The sequence below is a fragment of the Suncus etruscus genome, chromosome 4 (assembly GCF_024139225.1).
Source record: "Suncus etruscus isolate mSunEtr1 chromosome 4, mSunEtr1.pri.cur, whole genome shotgun sequence".
Classification (NCBI taxonomy): domain Eukaryota; kingdom Metazoa; phylum Chordata; class Mammalia; order Eulipotyphla; family Soricidae; genus Suncus; species Suncus etruscus.
The window spans coordinates 70,690,175-70,709,758 of NC_064851.1; the positions used below are offsets into that span (position 1 = coordinate 70,690,175).

The 19,584-nt window shown below is 35.1% G+C and overlaps 1 protein-coding gene across 1 annotated transcript in view; it reads right to left on the reverse strand.

The window, feature by feature from the left end:
• The window catches only part of ASCC3 (activating signal cointegrator 1 complex subunit 3), a 329,628-nt gene that overhangs the window by 274,477 nt on the left and 35,567 nt on the right, over positions 1-19,584 (reverse strand). The window contains exons 4-5 of the mRNA XM_049771320.1: positions 19,285-19,405; positions 884-1,088 (exon numbers count right to left, since the gene is read on the reverse strand). Coding sequence (XP_049627277.1) covers positions 884-1,088; positions 19,285-19,405 — 326 coding nt within the window. The remainder of the gene's footprint in view (positions 1-883; positions 1,089-19,284; positions 19,406-19,584) is intronic.

The following is a 19,584-nucleotide window of genomic DNA, read 5'->3' on the forward strand; positions in this document are numbered from 1 at the left end:
AAATATATGTGAGTGCAGCCCAAAAATAAAACAAACAGAAAAATAAAATTAAATAAGAAATGACAATAACTATTTCATTATATTCAATTATAATAAAAAATTAAATAACAAGAAGGAAAATACTATCTTCAAGTATTCTGAAAAATGAGACAGATCATGACACTTTTTAGATATTACTTCCAGATAACACCACTGGATTAAATTATTGTTTTTATTTATAATTTGGCCACAATTTTAATGTGTCTAAAAAGATATAACTAGTTATTTTTAATTGCATTTTTGTACAGACTGGTAAATTATACATCAGTTATTGGTCTTGCAAGCAGCAAACCTGGTTTTAATTCTCAATTCCAATAAAATCCCCTAGCCCCACCAGGATTGATATTTGAGTGCAGAGACAGGAGTAAGCCCTGAGTACCACACCATGTATGGCCAAATAAAAATAATAATGATTAAATAAATAAACAAATAAATAAAAATGTGTTTTAATGTTTAAAAGCCAGGCTGGATGATGCTTTTATTTGATTTTCCTTCTTCCCAATTCTAAACAACAACTATGAAGAAAGAAAACAAAAGTCTCAAATAAATTTGTATAGGCTTCATAAGTTTTAACTTTGAGATGTGTACACAGCACCTGAAAATAGTTTACCTCTATAATCTAAATTCCCCACTACATGGATGCAATACAGATATCCTAATTAAACAGATTGCTGCTTTCTTATTCCAGAAAATAGGTTTTTATACAACAAAATTCTATTCTTGTAAGAAAACGTGACTAGAAGTAAAAATCATCTAAATTGCTAAAACTAAACTAGAAAATGATAATGATACATAAAAGTAGCAATTACTACACAAGCATTTTCCAGCTTCTGGCTTTTATTACCTTTGTATACGCAATTCCTTGGGATCAAAGCATGTAAGTCCTTCAGAAATTTCTCCATCTTCACCAGCCTTTTTTTCTCGCCTAGCATTTCTTTTTTCTTCACGCCGATATTGTTTCAATAACTGCTTCTCTTGTTCAGACTGAATAGTGACTTGACAACCATAATTAGGTTTAGCATTTTCTCCTAAAATTTTTTTGCAGTTGTCTAGGGATATGAGAAACAACATGTTGTACATTTTTTAAAGTGACTTAACCTTTACAAAAATCATTTTCCTCTCACCAAAAAACCTAATACAAAACAATGATTTAACATTATTTAAACTAATAATTTTTTTTTCTTTTGAGAAAGCTACTATAATAAACTGTAAAGTTTGACAAGAGAATTGGTTTGTGTGTATGGGCAGGAGAATGGGAGGGACTATGTGATGTGGTGCTAGGCATCAAATCTGGGCATTTTGCATACAAAGGCCTTCAAACCTTTGAGCTACTGGACCATAGACAATTCATAGTATCATGAAAAGCCATGGAATAAACAATTTAATGTTCATAATATTATAAATTCTTTCTTTGCATGTGCTGTCAGGAATCATAAATGCAATCATGCAAGACATATATACATTCTGCTATATCCAATAATCTCATTATAAAATTCTTTTTTTTTTAACTTTATTTTTTATTGATTGATAGATTGATTTCTGGGCCACCAGCAGTGCTCAGGGGTTACCTCTGGCTCTGCACTCAGAAATTGCCCCTGGCAAGTTGGGAGACCATATGGGATTCAGGGAATTCCACTGGGTCCTTCCCAGGTTGGCCACATGCAAGGTAAACGCCCTACCACTGTGCTGTCTCTCCAGCCCCCTCATTATAAAATTCTTACATTCAAGATCAGGTATAAAAAACTTGATTTAATTATTTTGAAATAATTTTCTTACATACTCAATATATTTCATTAATTAGCATCTCTTGTTAGTACAATAATCAAATAAGTACACTCATTAATTAACATTTCCTGTTAAAACAATAGAAAACAAAAATATTCTTTGCATAATAGACAAATTTCCAAGATAATAGACCTTGTTCTATTTAACTGTAGTGTCAAATGCATACTTACATATACATATTTATATATAACAAAATATATTAACATCAACTCAAGTTACATTAAGCAATAGGGCCCAGAAGAATGAACAATTTAATCAGTGTTTCACACATTTTTCTATATTTTTTTGTTTTGTTTTTTTTTTGGGGGGGCCATACCTAGCAATACTCTGGGATGTCTCCTGGCTCTAAGTTCAGAAATTACTTCTGGCAGGGGACCCTAAAGAGTGCTGGTGATTGAACCCAGATTGGCTGAGAGCAAGGCAAATGCCCTAGCTGCTGTGCGATATATCGCTCTGGTCCCAATTTTTTTTTTAATGGAAGACTAAAAACACTAGAATAATCAGGTGATTTAAACTCAATATTTACAAGATACAAGTTAAACCTGTGATATTGTGAACTCAGTATTTTAAAAATAATTCAGTTAGAAAGAAAAAATTTCTTCCAAAAGGATTAGCTTCTATGATTAATTCTTCTCAAGTATTATAGTAGTATATGATTCACTAAAGGTGAGTAGCTGAGAGATAACAGAGAAAATTGTTCCTCATAGCAATCCAAGTCAATAATACATTTTAGTTGTTTGAACACCTAACAAGTTTTAGGCACTGTTATTAGGCTATAAAGACAATGCCTAACAAAAGTTGGCCTGTACTCTGAAATACAGTACTAATTATTTTATCAAATAGGAAAAAAGAGGTTTTGATGAGGAAAAAGCACTATAACTAACTGTAAATCAAAGTATCATTTGTCATCATTGTTTTCTAATACGATAGTTAACTCTAATCACATTCCAATATAATGGTTTCTTAAGTCTCAGAGAAGAATGTAGAAATATTTGTTACATTTCAAAATTACATTATGAGATATAATCCAAACTATATTAGAAACACATGTTTGTCCTTAAAAAAGTATTTTCCTAATAAGTTCTATTTTGGGGAATCTATCCCAGGATAGAAAAAACACTCACCCAAAGGATGCTTGCATACCACTTTTCATTGCAGTAATCACTATAATAGCCAAGAGTTGGAATCAACTAGATGTCCAACAACAGAACAAGTGGATCATGAAGATGTGGAACATATATACAATAGAATAATACATAGCTGTAAAAAATGATGCAATCATGCAATTTCCTGCAACATTGATTAAACTGGAAGCTATTATGTTATATGGAATAAACCAGAAGAAGGAAAAATACAGAAAAGTATTACTTATATGTGTTATTTAGAATAACTGCATGAAGAAATGCAATGGTCCAAATGGGAGTTGTCTCAAACGCCCTTGATAACCAGAGTATAGTGAAGAGAAGGAAAGAAACTGAGTGGAGGAGGATAAGTACAAATATAAAAGTATAGGAGCCAGGGGCCCATCAGTCTCAGGTGCATTGGTGGAGAGGAAAAAAAAAAAAAAAAGAAAGGACAGAAATAAATATCCAAGCCAAAGTCAACAACAATGGAATCAAGAGACCCAAGCTCTAACAATCTAAACTTTAAATGGCCCTGTTATACTGGAAGGCTGGGGCAAAGGGTGGTGGTTTGAATACACTCAGGGAATATAGTGGAGGGAGGTCGACACTGGTGGTGAGATTGTCTCTGATGCACTGTATCTCAGAAACCCATATATAGAAGGACTTGGCAAATCACATTGGTTTCAATAAAATTAAATTAAAAAATCAAATTACACTTTGAATAAAATGTTCAATTCTGAAAATAAAATAACCAGAAAAATTCAGAAAATGGAAAATAATCCTCAAATTAAGCAAACAAACACAGAACTTTGGGATAAATTCAACAGAAACAACATAGAGAATAACCAAAAAAGAAAACCCCTGTGAGGAATAAATGGTCAAGAACATCACTGCAGAGGAGTTCTCAAAAATGAAAAGTGCATGAACACATAAGTGACTCCCCTACCAAAAAAAAAAGGACCACAGGGCACAACACAGTTACAATGATGAGAACCACAGATAGATATGGAATACTGAAAGCAGCAAGATCAAAAAGAGGAATTACATATAAAGAAGCATCCTTAAGATTTACAGAGGCCTTTGGCTTCCAAACCCAAACACAGTGATGACACAGTGAAAAAAACTCAAGGAAATAAACATCTTGCCACAAATTCTTCACCAAACCAGACTTTCATTTTGGTTTGAAGGAAGAATACACAACTTCATGAATAAATAACAGCTCAGATATTTTATAAACTCAAAAAACAATTCTAAAAGAAAAACTGAAGGGTCTACACTTTAAGCTAAGAAAGACCAAACACAACAATCTTCTACAAAAATATGACAATAATAATTATAATAAAAATTAGAGAAGACATTAATGAACTGGGGACACGGAAAACAATCCAAAAGATCAATAAAAGCAAAACTTGGTTTTGTGAAAAAATAAATCAATATTAACTATTCGGAAGACTTCCAAAGAGAGGGTGAGAAACGTAAACAGAATCAGAAATTATACGGGGATGTTACTACAGATACTACAAAAATACAAAGGGTAGTGGCCAATGTGATTGCACAAGGGTAGGATGTTTGCCTTGGATGAGCTGGGTTCCATCCCAGGTATCCAATATGGTTCCCTCTCCTCCCCAAGCCTTACAGGAGAGATTTCAAAGTGCAGAGCCAGGGATAACCCCTGAATACTTCTAGGAGTAACCCAAAAACACTCCCCCCAAAAAAACAGAGAGTAATCAGTGATTAATTTGAGAATTGTTATGCCACAAAACGAGAACTTTGAAGAAATGGAAATTTTTTGAACTCCTACAACCTCCAAAGGCTGAACTGAGATGATCTGGAATACTTGCACAGACCTATATGACTGAGGAAACTGAAATGATAATCAAAAGTCTTCCCTCACAAAAAAAGCGAGGCTCAGATGGATTTACTAGTGGATTTTTTCAAACTTTTAAAGAGAAGCAACTTCAATCCTCTTCAAGCTTTTCCAGGAAATTGAAGAAACAGAAATATTCCAAAATAGTTCCTTTGAAGCTAACTAACATCACCATAATTTCAGAAGCAAGAGAGAGAGACAGAGAGACAGAGAGAGACAACAGAGATACAGAGACAGAGACAGAAAGAGAGATAGATAGAGAGACAAAAAGAGAGAGACAGAGAGACAGAGAGAGAGACAGAGTTAGAGGCCAATATCCTTTATAAACACAGATGCAAAGAAAAGCTCTTCAACAAAATACGAGCAAACGGAATCCAACAGCTCATCACAGCAATATACCACGAACAATTAGGATTCATTCTAGAGATGGTTAGGTTAATGTACACAAGTCAATCAAAATAACACATCATATGAATAAAAAAATCATATGATCATATCGATACAGAGAAAACATTTGACAATATCCAGCACCCACTCATGATAAAAACTCTCAACAAAACGTAAATTGAAGGAGCTTTTCTCAATATAGTCAAGACCATTTACCACAAACCCATGACAAACATTACTCAATGGGGTAAAACTAAAAGCCATTCCACTAAGTTCTGGCATAAGACAAGGTTCCCAACTTTTGTCATTTCTATTCAATATAGTACTGAAAGTACTTACCATAGCAATAGAGCAAGAAAAACATATCAAGGGCATTCAGAGAGGAAAGAAAAAGTAAAGCTCTCACTGTTTGCAGATGACATAATATACTCAAAAAACTCTAAAGACTCTATTAAAAAGCTAGCAGAAAAAAAGACTTATACAGTAAAGTGGCAGGCTAATAAATTAATACTGAAAAATCTATATACGAATATTCTATATACAAATAATGAAAGAGACAAAAGATATTTTATAAAATCTCATTCATATTTGTTCCTCAGAAAATCAAGTACCTCAGATTTAAGTTAATTAAAAATCTGAAACTGAATTAAATTAAAAAATTTAAAAAAAATTTTGGAGGGTCACACCCGGCTCCTGCTCAGGAGTTACTCCTGGCTATCTGCTCAAAAATAGCTCCTGGCAGGCACAGGGGACCATATGGGACACCGGGATTCGAACCAACCACCTTAGGTCCTAGATTGGCTGCTTGCAAGGCAAACGCTGCTGAGCTATCTCTCCGGGCTAACAATTCTTGATCAAAACTCTCAGCAAGATGGGAATGGAAAGAACCTTTCTCAATATAGTTAAGGCCATCTACCACAAGCCAGAGGCAAATATTATCCTCATTGGAGAAAAACTAAAAGCCTTCCCTCTAAATTCTGGCAAAAGACAAGGCCGTCCTCTCTCACCACTCCTATTCAACATAGCACTGGAAGTACTTGCTATAGCGATTAGGCAAGAAAAAGATATCAAGGGAATCCAGATAGGAAAGGAAGAAGTCAAGCTCTTGCTGTTTGCAGATGACATGATACTCTACTTAGAAAACCCTGAAGACTCTACCAAAAAGCTTCTAGAAACAATAGACTCATATAGCAAGGTGACAGGCTACAAAATTAACACACAAAAATCAATGGCCTTTCTATACACCAATAGTAATAAGGAAGAAATGGACATTAAGAAAACAACCCTATTCACAATAGTGCCACACAAACTCAAATATCTTGGAATCAACTTGACTAAAAATGTGAAGGAGGACCTATACAAAGAAAACTATAAAACTCTGCTCCAAGAAATAAGAGAGGACATGCAGAAATGGAAACACATACCCTGCTCATGGATTGGCAGGATTAACATCATCAAAATGGCAATACTCCCCAAGGCATTATATAGATTTAATGCAATCCCTCTAAAGATACCAATGACATTCTTCAAAGAAGTGGATCAGGCATTTTTGAAATTGTTTGGAACAATAAACACACTAGAATAGCTGAAGCAATCATTGGGAAAAAGAATATAGGAGGAATTACTTTCCCCAACTTTAAACTGTACTACAAAGCAATAGTTATCAAAACAGTGTGGTATTGGAATAAGGACAGACCCTCAGATCAGTGGAATAAGCTTGAATACTCAGAAAATGTTCCTCAGACATACAATCACCTAATTTTTGATAAAGGAGCAAGAAATCCTAAATGAAGCAAAGAAAGCCTCTTCAACAAGTGGTGTTGGCACAACTGGCTAGCCACTTGCAAAAAATTGAACTTAGACCCCCAACTAACATCATGTACAAAGGAAAATCCAAATGGATTAAAGACCCCGATATCAGACCCAAAACCATAAGATATATAGAACAGCACGTAGGCAAAACACTCTAGGACATTGAGACTACAGGCATTTTCAAGTAGGAAACTGCACTCTCCAAGCAAGTGAAAGCAGAGATTAACAGATGGGAATATAATAAGGTGAGAAGCTTCTGCACCTCAAAGGAAATAGTGCCCAAGATACAAGAGCCACCCACTGAGTGGGAGAAACTATTCACCCAATACCCATCAGATAAGGGGCTAATCTCCAAAATATACAAGGCACTGACAGAACTTTACAAGAAAAAAAATCTAATCCCATCAAAAAATGGGGAGAAGAAATGGAAAGACACTTGACAAAGAAGAAATACAAATGGCCAAAAGGCACATGAAAAAATGCTCCACATCATTAATCATCAGGGAGATGCAAATCAAAACAACTATGAGATACCACCTCACACCCCAGAGAATGGCACACATCACAAAGAATGAGAATAAACAGTGTTGGCGGGGATGTGGAGAGAAAGAAACTCATATCCACTGCTGGTGGGAATGCCGTCTAGTTCAACCTTTATGGAAAGCAATATGGAGATTCCTCCAAAAACTGGAAATCGAGCTCCCATACGATCCAGCTATACCACTCCTAGGAATATACCCTAAGAACACAAAATTACAATACAAAAATCCCTTCCTTACACCTCTATTCATTGCAGCACTATTTACCATAGCAAGACTCTGGAAACAACCAAGATGCCCTTCAACAGATGAATGGCTAAAGAAACTGTGGTACATATACACAATGAAATATTATGCAGCTGCCAGGAGAGATGAAGTCATGAAATTTTCCTATATATGGATGTACACGGAATCTATTATGCTGAGTGAAATAAGTCAGAGAGAGAGAGAGAGAGAGAAAAAAAAACGCAGAATAGTCTCACTCATCTATGGGTTTTAAGAAAAATGAAAGACATTCTTGCAATAATAATTTTCAGACACAAAAGAAAAAAGAGCTGAAAGTTCCAGCTCACCTCAGGAGTTCACCACAAAGAGTGATGAGTTTAGTTAGAGAAATAACTACATTTTGAACTGTCCTAATAACGAGAATGTATGAGGAAAATGGAGAGCCTGTCTAGAGTACAGGCGGGGGTCGGGTGGGGAGGAGGGAGACTTGGGACATTGGTGATGGGAATGTTGCACTGGTGATGGGTGGTGTTCTTTACATGACTGAAACCCAAACACAATCATGTATGTAATCAAGGTGTTTAAATAAAATATTAAAAAAAATTAAAATTTTTTAATTAATTTAAAAATTAAATTAAAAAGCCGTGCTAAAATATATATATACATACATACATACACACAAAATACTGCTTCTAGAAATAAAAAAGGACACAATGATAGGAAACATATACCCTGCTTATGGATTAGAAGGATTAAAGTAATTAAAACAGCATTATTTCCCAAAGCATTGTACAGATTTAATGCAATCCCTGTAAGAACACCAATGACATTTTTCAAAGAAGTGGATCTAACACTCCTGAAATCAAACATATAAATAACATAAAATAAATAAATAAATAACATATGAACAATAAACATCCATGAATAGCTAAAAAAAATCCTTGGAAAAAAGATGAGAAGAATCACTTTCCCCAACTTTAAACTGTACTTTAAATAGCATGGTTTTGGAATAAAGAGAGATCCTCAAATCAATGGAATAGAATTGAATATTCTAAGACTGACACCCAGGTATACAATCAATTAATCTTTGATTAAATGGCAAGAAACGCAAGTGAGAAAAGGAAAGCCTCTTCAAAAAGTGCTGTTGGAAAAACTAGTCAATTACATGCAAAAAAGTGAACCAGACTGCTCTTTAACACCCTACACAAAGGTCAAATCAAAATGAATTAAAGACCTTGATATCAGACCTAAAACCATAAGGTACAATACAACATAAAGGAAAATGTAGGCAGTACACTATTAACAATGAAGATAAAGGCACCTTTAAGGAAGAAAAACTACTGACCAAACAAGTGGAATCAGATATAAACAAATGGTATTACATTAAATTGAAATGCTTCTGTATTTCAAAGAAAATAGTGGCTTGGATACAAAACCTGTCTAAGGAATGGGAGAAACTATTCACCCAATTCCCATCAGATAAGGGGTTAATATTTAAGATATACAAGCCACTGCTAGAAGTTAGCAGTAAAAAAAAAATCTAACCCCATCCAAAAATGAGGAGAAAAAACAATCATGCATTTCCTCAAAGAAGAAATACAGATGGCCGAAAGGCACATGAAAAAAAAGTGCTTCACATCACTAACATCAGTAAGATGAAAAGGAAAACAACAATGAGATATCATCTCAGGCCAATACATTCAACAACAACAAAAAAGTATAATCTGACTGCTGTGAATTTACAGAGTAATAGATCCATTTTGATTAGACGGTTGGTTCGAAACCTTCCCAGGTTATTGTGGACATCACAAATCCCTTAGAATAATGTAAACAAAAGAACTTTCCCCCAAAAGGCGGCATTTCAGTCCACTCTTTCCGGACTTGCACTTCTTCTAGGACTTCCTGATGGGGAGCGACTGCTTCTTGGCCGTGAAATCGACCTGGATCTTGATCTTTTGTGACACTCATCACAAAAGACAAGAACAACCATGGATGTGGGGAAATAGGAACTCTCATTCAATACTGGTTACAATGTAGAGTGGTCTAGCCTTTTTGAAAAAAAAAAAATATTCTTCAAAAATCTAGAAAGTGAGCGATATGACTCTTAGGGGAATGCACTAGAAACACAAAAACACAATGCAGAAAATTCCTCCTAATTTCTATGGTCATTTCAGCACTATTTAAAATAGCAGAATCTGGAATCAACCCAAGTGTCCAAGAACAGAAGAATGGGTAGAGAATCTGTGGTACATCTACACAATGGAATACTCTGAAACTGTTAAAAAAAAAAATGAAGTCGTGAAATTTGCTTTTACAAAAGTGGATATGGAGAGTATTATGCTGAGGGATATGAGTCAGAGGGAGAAAAGAGACATAGAATTATCTCACTCATTTGTGGAATTTAAAAAAAATAAAAGAGAGTATGGTAATAATAACCTTAGACAATAGGGATGAGGGCCAGGTGGACCAGTCCATTGTAGGAAGCTTACCATAAAGAGCCAGAAGTGCTATTATAGTAGAGAAGTAACTATTATTATAATGATAGTTGGAACTGATCACTCTGCTCAAGAACTGGGTGCTGAAAGAGGATAAGTGATATGCATATTGTCCTTTCATTAAAAATCGTGCAAACTGGGGCCAGAGAGATAGCATGGAGGTAAAGCATTTGCCTTTCATGCAGAAGGACGGTGGTTCGAATCCCGCCCATATGGTCCCCTGAGTCTGCCAGGAGAGACTTCTGACCGTAGAACCAGGAGTAACCCCCCTGAGCGCTGCCGGGTGTGACCCAAAAACCAAAAAAAGAAAAGAAAAGAAATTCGTTCAAACTACAGTGTCTAAAGGTTAAAAAAATGAATGAGAGAAAGATAAAAAAAAATAAAATGTCTGACCCAGAGGCAGACAGGGCAGAGGATGGGAGGGAAACTGGGGAAATTAGTGGTAGAAAATGTGCACTAGGTAAGGGTGGATTTCAAGGTCTGACTGAAAACCATGAACAATTTTTTAACCATCGTGTTTAAATAAAGTAATTGAGATGATATTTGTTACTGCTGTTTCTAGGTAAATACAAATAAGGCTATCATGAGATTCCAAGATTTCATCTAGTATCTATTAGAATGAGTACTAAAATGATGTCAAACAAGCACAGATAAAGCTGTAGAGAAAAGGAATCTTTGAATACAACTGTGGAAAACAAATTGGTGCAATCATAGTGGAAAGTGTATCAAGACTTAAAAAGTTAAAAATAGAACTATCAGGGACCGGAGAGAGAGCATGGAGGTAGGGCATTTGTCTTGCATGCAGAAGGATGGTGGTTCGAATCTCAGCATCATGTATGGTCCTCCAAACCTGCCAGGAGAGATTTCTGAGCATAGAGCCAGGTGCCGGGTGTGACCGAAAAACCAAAAAACAAAACAAAACAAAACTATCATACAAACAACCATAATTCTATTTCTGAATACTTATTAAAAGAATATGAAAATACTAATTTGCCAATATATATGCGACCCTTACTCCAGGTGACAATATTCACACCAGCCAAGTTACAGAAAAACTTAAGTGTCTGTCAACTGATAAAGAAAATGCCATATTAATCTATGTAGATAGATAGATAGATTAGACAAATTGATAGATATGTAGATAGATAAATAGGTAGATGAATGAATAGAATATATTTGTGTGTATATTGTTCAATTCAAACATTTTTGACTACAGCAATAAAAACTGCACAAAGATAAAATCTAATCTTTAGATTCCACAATAAAGTCAAGTTTACCATCAGAGAAGAAGGTCAGAGTGGAAAATGAAGCAGGCAGCAGAAATTACGTGAATCATGGTGCATGGTTACCAAACCTTTAGCGGTAGGTATGGTATAGTACATTTGCTTGTTGAGCTTACGACATTATATACTTGAACTTGCACAGCATGGCAAAACAGCAATAATAACATCAACAATAGCACAGGAAGAAAATTGAGGAAAGATAAACATGAAGCTACCTGTATTTTAATGATACACTACTACACTAAGAGTAATCTAAAAAGGGGAGGGGCTAGAGTTCATGTGAAACTAAGTACTCTTGGTGATATATAAAAATGCTATGCTAATGACAGTAACACTACAAACAAATATAACAGGAACAAAATATCATTTACATACTTGCAATAATAAATAAAAACATAAAAATTCTAAGAAAATGTCCACAGCTTAAAGTTTTGATAACTTTAGATGATTTCATTTAGGATATAATGGAATCTTATATAACTTAACCTTAACTGATAAAAATATAAATCAATTTGTAGAGCAGAAAATGCTAAAATATGTGGTTCTCCCAGGGGTTGGCAACCTTTAAGACATAGAGAGCCACTTGGACTCTTTTCTGAAGGAAATAAAAAGCCTGGGAGCTGCAACTGAAGGGAAAAACTATGAGACATTTAAAACCAATACAGCACTGCACACATTGCTTCTTATCTTAATGCTATACACATTATCATGCAGTTAGCTGTCATCTGAAGAAAAAAAGAACTTTTTCACTTACCAATGTAAAACATATATTTGTGCAAATTAATAGCCAATTAAACTATTTAATTGATACCGCTCCCTGCCCCCCTGCTATTGGCCTATTGTCAGAACCCAGGCAAACCCTGTCTGGATTAAGCTAATGTTAGACAGTAACAAAAAGTCACAAAATTAATGAAGTTTAATAGCAATTCTAAAACAGAATTTTATTGGAACAATGCAGAAGTTTGTATTCTTTTAGAATATGTAGCATTCTCAGTGCACTAGAGAGTGAGGTAACTCTATTTTATTTTATGACATACCCTATTCGAAAGATCACCCTTATCGGTTCTGAAAGTAGAATAAGTATTCTCATCTTAAAGGTCTATACCAGGGGTGGCGAACACGTTCGACACAAAGAGACAAAATTTTAAACTGTGAGTTATAGAGCCACACCACACAGTGACCTGCCAAAACAGACAAACACACACAAAAGCATCTAATTGTAACAATAATCTATTCAACACATATTGCATTTTGCCATTTTGAGTGAGGGTGAGGGTGTGCTGCGTCCTCCACACAAGAACTAATGGCAAGATGTGACACCACATGAGACACATGGGTCACCCTGCTCGCTGGCTCGTGCAGTTGTCTCCTAGGGGTGGGCGACAGGATGACGCAGCCTGGGGGCGGGAGAGATCTCTACGCGCTTTGAGATCTCTCCTCAGAAGCAGCAGAACTAAATCCAAACTTGGCAAAGAGTCACAGTATACAAAATAATGGTAAGAAACAAAGAACCGCATTCATTTTGGCCGGGAGCCGCCTGCAGCTTGGCTCAAGAGCCGCGTGTTCGCCACCCATGATCTATACAAATGTATCCATTCATTCTCATGGGCTGTATGCTTCTAGGTTATAAAACCAGAGATGAAAAGGAATGCATCTAAATTGAAATGATTCCCCCCCAAAAAATCAATAAAAATATTCTTAGAACTAGCTAAGTGGCAACAAGTGATCACTCTCTGCTTGTAATTTGTAAAAATAAAGACAATAAGCAAAGTGGTTGTCATACATCTTAATTAAAAAAATATAACATGGTACTTACAAAAGAACTGTTAGACAATTAACATTTAATGTGAAAAGATACAAAAGGACAGTGATTATGTAGCTTGTACCAGAAAATTATTTTTCTTATGAATATTTCCTTTTCCTTTCATCCCCAATTTAAGGGTATTTTTATACAAATTCACTAAAAACAAAATTGAAGAAAAAAATAACCTGTTGTCAGTTTTTTTTTACCACAATTCTTAGAAAAAGTCTATTTGTTGAAGTGTTCCAAAGTTTTTCAGTACATTATTATTCTTACATAGTTGCTCATTAATGATCTAGGAGGAAATAAAAGATCTAAAGCAATCAAAGAAGAGAAGGAAAAATTTCAGAAGAGTGATGACTCAATTTTTATAATAATTCAAATTTACTGTTTCTTTTTGTTATATAAGTTCTTGCTTCTAAAAAATAATCCTGCTTATATAAAATCTGTGGTATAGAAAAATGAATTTAATGAAACTATAGCACTAACTCATCATCAAAAATTTCCTAAAAAGCATGTGAAGTTGGATTAATTTTGAGCTTGTATTAATAAATTAACATTACTTTTAGAAAATAAGTAAGTTTAAAAAAAATCAGTTCCCCAAATATACACTGGAAGACTAGATATTTAAACTCACTTTCTTCTGGTAGCAGCTTATTTAAACACTTCTAAACAGTTGAATAACTGCAAAGTCTGTTAGCTCTATTTTAACAAGTGGGAGTCTTGTCAGAGCATAGCAGTTCATTAGTGTAAGATAAATTTAAAGAACAAAAAAGATTTGCAAATAGTTAAATTCAATCTTTTTAAGATTTAAAAGAAAATCTTGAAGTAGCTGCAGATAACTACTAGTAATGAAAATATACATTAAAGGAAATCCATCAGACGGCCTGGTTTTAAATCAAAGTTGTGTGAGGTAGAACTAAGCCACACAACCGGGGCTGGGATGCACTGAAGGGGAAGGACATTAGGTACTGCAGTCCTGTTTAGCAGGAGGTCAGTATATGGGTGATGGGTGTGGTGTTGCAATTATTTTCATGATAAGTCACTAGTAACTGTATCTCATTCAATGAAAAAACTTAAAAATAAGAAAAAAATCAAAGCTGTATATATCATTTCAATTAGAAAAAGATAATATAACTTATTAAAAGTCATAAATAGGGACCAGAGAGATAGCATAGAAGTAGGGCATTTCCCTTGCTTGCATGCTGATCCAGGGCTGAAAGTTAGAATCTTGGCATCTCACATAGTCCCGAGACTGCCAGGAACAATTTCTACATGCAGAGTGTGACCCAAAGACCAAAAAATATAAAATGATAAATACTGAAGTGTTCGAAGAATATCTAATTTCTTAGGCTAATATAATTATTTTTACATATGAAACAATAAGAATAGAAACATTTGAGCAAATGTTAGAAACTGGGTTTTCCTTAATGAACTTGGGTTATGATATAGACGTGAGTTTGACATTACTTATGTCATAAAAAAGAGGAGCATATTCTAAATTTTAACTTTCTAGGCAATTTTATTGCTATTATTAATATAACTATTATTATTTATTATTTTACTTTCTAGATAATTTTGGTAATTATAACTTCCTACAAGTTTTCTCTATAAATATATTATATGTGATGACATAAATGTGCAATCAGCAGAATGTGACATCTGTACTTCTAATTAAGTAGGAAGCTGTTTTAATTCTTAGATAACTGAAGATTTTCTTAAGTTTATTTTTATTAAGATTATATGCAGCTGCAATATAGTTTATATGTTTATATATTTTTATTTTTTCCCATTGAACTATCACTCTACAAAAATTTGTACTTTTTGCTTTTTTGGTTTTGGGGCCACACTCAGCAGCGCTCAAGGGTTACTCCTGGCTCTGCGCTCAGAAATCACTCCACTCCTGGCAGACTGGGGGACCATATGGGATGCCAGGAATCAAACCGTTTGCAAGGCAAACGTCTTACCACTGTGCTACTGCTCTGGTCCCACAATTTGTGCTTTTTATTCATTTTTTTAAAAAGAATTTCTTTACCTAAGCACAGTGGTTACAGAAATGTTCATAGTTGGGATTCAGTCACAGAATGTATTCTGCCCCTCATCAATGTAACTTTGCCGCCACTAATGCCACCAGCCCACCTCCTGCCTCATTTTCTCACTAAAATTATGATGGAAGTTGTCAATATAGTTAGTGCTCTAATTGAACTCACCACTTCATGTCATAGGCTGTTCCTCACATTCCCAGCTTTTATCTCTATTGTCTCTGAATATTATTACCATGCTGATCTTTTATTTTCTTATGGTCCACAGAGGAGTGAGACAAAACTAAAAGGAATTGTAGTAAAATTCCATGGTAATAAGATGAATATATAATGAAGTCTGACTCTGGAATTATTTACAAAAGCATTGTGTGTGTCCTATATACCTAGGGCATACAGAATCTTCCAAGAATTCTCCCAGTCTCCATTTCTTACAGCACATTCACAGCATGGAGAAAAACTTATAAACCTAGATGTCAATAGAGGCACAAATCCAAATACCTACCTGAGTAACCCTATGAAAGGTTTCCTGTTTAACATGTCCAAAAAATGATTTAGTGAGTTGTTAAAGGGCAGAAGAGCTGATCAGATGGATTTGTGGAATTAAAAAATGAATTCAAGCTGGAGGTTGGCAGAGGAATCTATACAGGCAATAGATGTATGCTATGCACACAGTGAGGGGCCAGAATAACATTGAAAACAACTGCTGATAGATTTGAAGAAAGACAGCAGTAACAACACAATAATAACAGGAGTCTACACAGCTTTGTCAGCCCTTGATAGGTAAACCAGTCAAAAACCCAACAAAAATATATATACTAGCACTGAAGTAATTGAAGAAAGTGACTTAGTAGATATATAGAAAGCTCTCCATTCCCAGGAAACTTAATGCACATTCTTCTCCAATATACATGGGTCATATGCTGGGCCATTAAACATATCTCTATAAAATCAAGAGGATAGAAATTGTCAGAACTACCATCTCAGATCATGAAATGATCATTGAAATGAGAAGTGAATCACTAAGAGACAAAGAGAAAAAGACTTAAGACCTGGAAATTAAACAGCGTACTACCAAACAGCCTGTGGGTCAGAGACCACTCAAAGAGGAAATCAAAAAAATTCCTGGAAACAAATGAGAATTAAGAAATGAATTAGGGGCCGGGCGGTGGCGCTAGAGGTAAGGTGCCTGCCTTGCCTGCGCTAGCCTGGACGGACCACGGTTCGATCCCCCGGCGTCCCATATGGTCCCCCAAGCCAGGAGCAACTTCTGAGCGCATAGCCAGGAGTAACCCCTGAGCGTCAACGGGTGTGGCCCAAAAACCAAAAAAAAAAAAAAAAAAAAAAGAAATGAATTACCAGAATTTGTGGGACATAGCAAAAGTGGTACTGAGAGGGAAATGTGTAGCTTTGCAAGCACTCATCAGAATATTTTAAGGGCACAGCTTAAAAAATTGGAAAAAAAAAAAACAACGAACTGTACAGCCAAAATACAATCCAAAAGACCAATGAAAGCAAGTGGTTCTTTGAAACATAAATAAGATTAATAAACCACTAACTAGACTCACAAATTAAGGGAAAGAGAAACTTAATAAACCAAATTAGAAATGAAAGGGGGAGATTATTACAGACATTATAGAAATCCAAATGATAATCTAATCAGAGATTACAATGATTATGGCACAAAACAAAAAATCTAGATGAAATGGATACATTTTTGGACTCCAATAATCTCCCAAGGTTGAACCATGATGGTCTGGAACAGGGGTGGCAAAAAGGATTTTACCCTCACTCAAAATGGCAAAATGCAATATGTGTTTAATATGTTATTGTTACAATTATATGGTTTAGTGTGAGTGTCTGTTTTGGCAGGTTACTACATGGTATGGCTCTCTGCCTCTCACAGTTTAAAATTTTGGCTCTTTGTGTCGAACTTTTTCGCCACCCCTGGTCTGGAATATCAGAACAGACCTATCACTACTGAGGAAATTAAGATAAGCCCAAAAACATAAGCCCAGGCCCAGGTGGATTCACTAATGAATTCTTTCAAACCGTTCAAGAGGACCTACTGTCAATGCTTTTCAAACTTTTATATTTTTAAATGTTATAACACTGCATCTACAACTAAAGTACTAATATCCCTCCACCACAGTTTAGCGAACCCTTTCAGTCCACTTCCATACCTCACTCCTGGTAATATTGATTCTGCAGTAAGAGTTTAGAGATTTGCATTCATTGAACACTGTCTATTCCTTGTTTTGTTCTTTATATACCAAGTATGAGTCACACCATTCTATAGTTGTCTTTCTTATTCTGACTGAGTACACTTAGCAGAACACCTTCCAGTTCTATTCATATTGTAACAAAAGCAAGATTTCATCTTTTTGTAGAGCTATGTATTAGTAAATTGTATAGATATAAAATAACCTTTTTCTCCTGAGCTAATTTCTTATTGATACTCTTCAGCAATTCGTTGTTATACCTCCTAGAAATTGAAACTAATTAGAGTCAAATTACTTCATCTACGTTTTTAAAAAGAGAAAAAAATAAAAAGAATAACTGGTATGCTTGGAATAGTCATTACATATATAATAGTTGTTTTTAATGCTTTTTATTTTTGCTCAGATCACTATCTGTTAACTCAAATTGAAAAATATGGAAGATGGGGCCGGGCGGTGGCGCTAAAGGTAAGGTACCTGCCTTGCCTGCGCTAGCCTTGGACGGACCGCGGTTCGATCCCCCGGTGTCCCATATGGTCCCCCAAGCCAGGAGCAACTTCTGAGCGCATAGCCAGGAGTAACCCCTGAGCGTTACCGGGTGTGGCCCAAAAACCAAAAAAAAAAAAAAAAAAAATATGGAAGAGGGCCAGAGTGGTAGCACAGTGATAGGGCGTTTGCCTTGCATGCAGCTGACCCAGGATGGGTGCATGTTCATTTCCCAGCATCCCATATGGCCCCAAGCAGGAACAATTTCTAAACACAGAGCCAGGAATAACCCCTTGAGTACTGCCAGTGTGACCCTCCACCAAAATAAAAAATATGAAAGAGAATGAGTAATGATTCTAAGTTATTTAAGCTCCTTTGATAAAAGATGCTATGTAAAACAAAAGTATAAAGTGTTATGTTATTGTTTCAGTTCAGAAATCTTGCAGTTCACCAATAAAATCCCTCATTGGTTCAAGAAGAAAATAACCTTCATACTCATGGGATAACACACTACAGCTTCTTTTTCTACTCATTTGTCAGTGGGTGCCGCATTGTTTCTAGAGCTATACTGCTTAAATAACCACAATAAAAGAAGATGTATCTCTTGAATTAGCATCTTTATATTTTTGGATACAGACATAGGTATTTGGGTAGTAGACATAGGAGTAGAACTCCTAAGGGAGTTCTGTTTTTAATCTGTTGCAAAGATATTGTAACACTACTTAGCCTAAACCATGTACTTTATGTATCTGCTTTTTGAAAATGTGTGGGGAGAGGGGTGACAAACTGAAAAAATTGGTGGCAGGAAATCTGCACTGGTGAAAGGATTGTTAGACCATCATGTGACTGAAATTCAATCATGAACAATGTTGTAACTTTGTATCTCACATGATTCAACTTTTAAAAAGTATTAATATGTAAAAAATTAAAGAAATAAACAAAGAAAAGAAATTTGTCTATCCAAATTTGGGGGATAGGTGAGGAATGCCATACCCAAATACAAATCTGTCATGACACTTTATTTGCCTTACTCATATTAATTCATTCATTTTTCAAAAGAATGACATGAGTAAAATATACATAAGTCAAAAGACATTAAGGTGTAAAACCAATTTAAAATATTTACTAAATAATGAATCACCTTAAATTACAAGTGCCACTATATACTTTTTTACTTTCTTACCTTGTAGAGCTTGCAACTTATGATCATTTGACGAATTTAGAAATCTATCCACAATTGTAATTCTGTTCTGGAGAAGCTTCTCAATAAGTTCAAATCCATCGGGTCCCAGCAGTTCAAATAACTAACAGGGGAAGGAAAAATAAAAAAATACAAAAAATTCATTACTCAAAATTAATGTTTTCAAATTTTCAATTATTATCAAACTAGTAGAAGGCAATCTAATATGGTAGTTCCCCCAAATAACTTACAACAATGATTTGGAGAGATAATACAGTAGGTAAGGCAAGTGCCTTGCAGGTT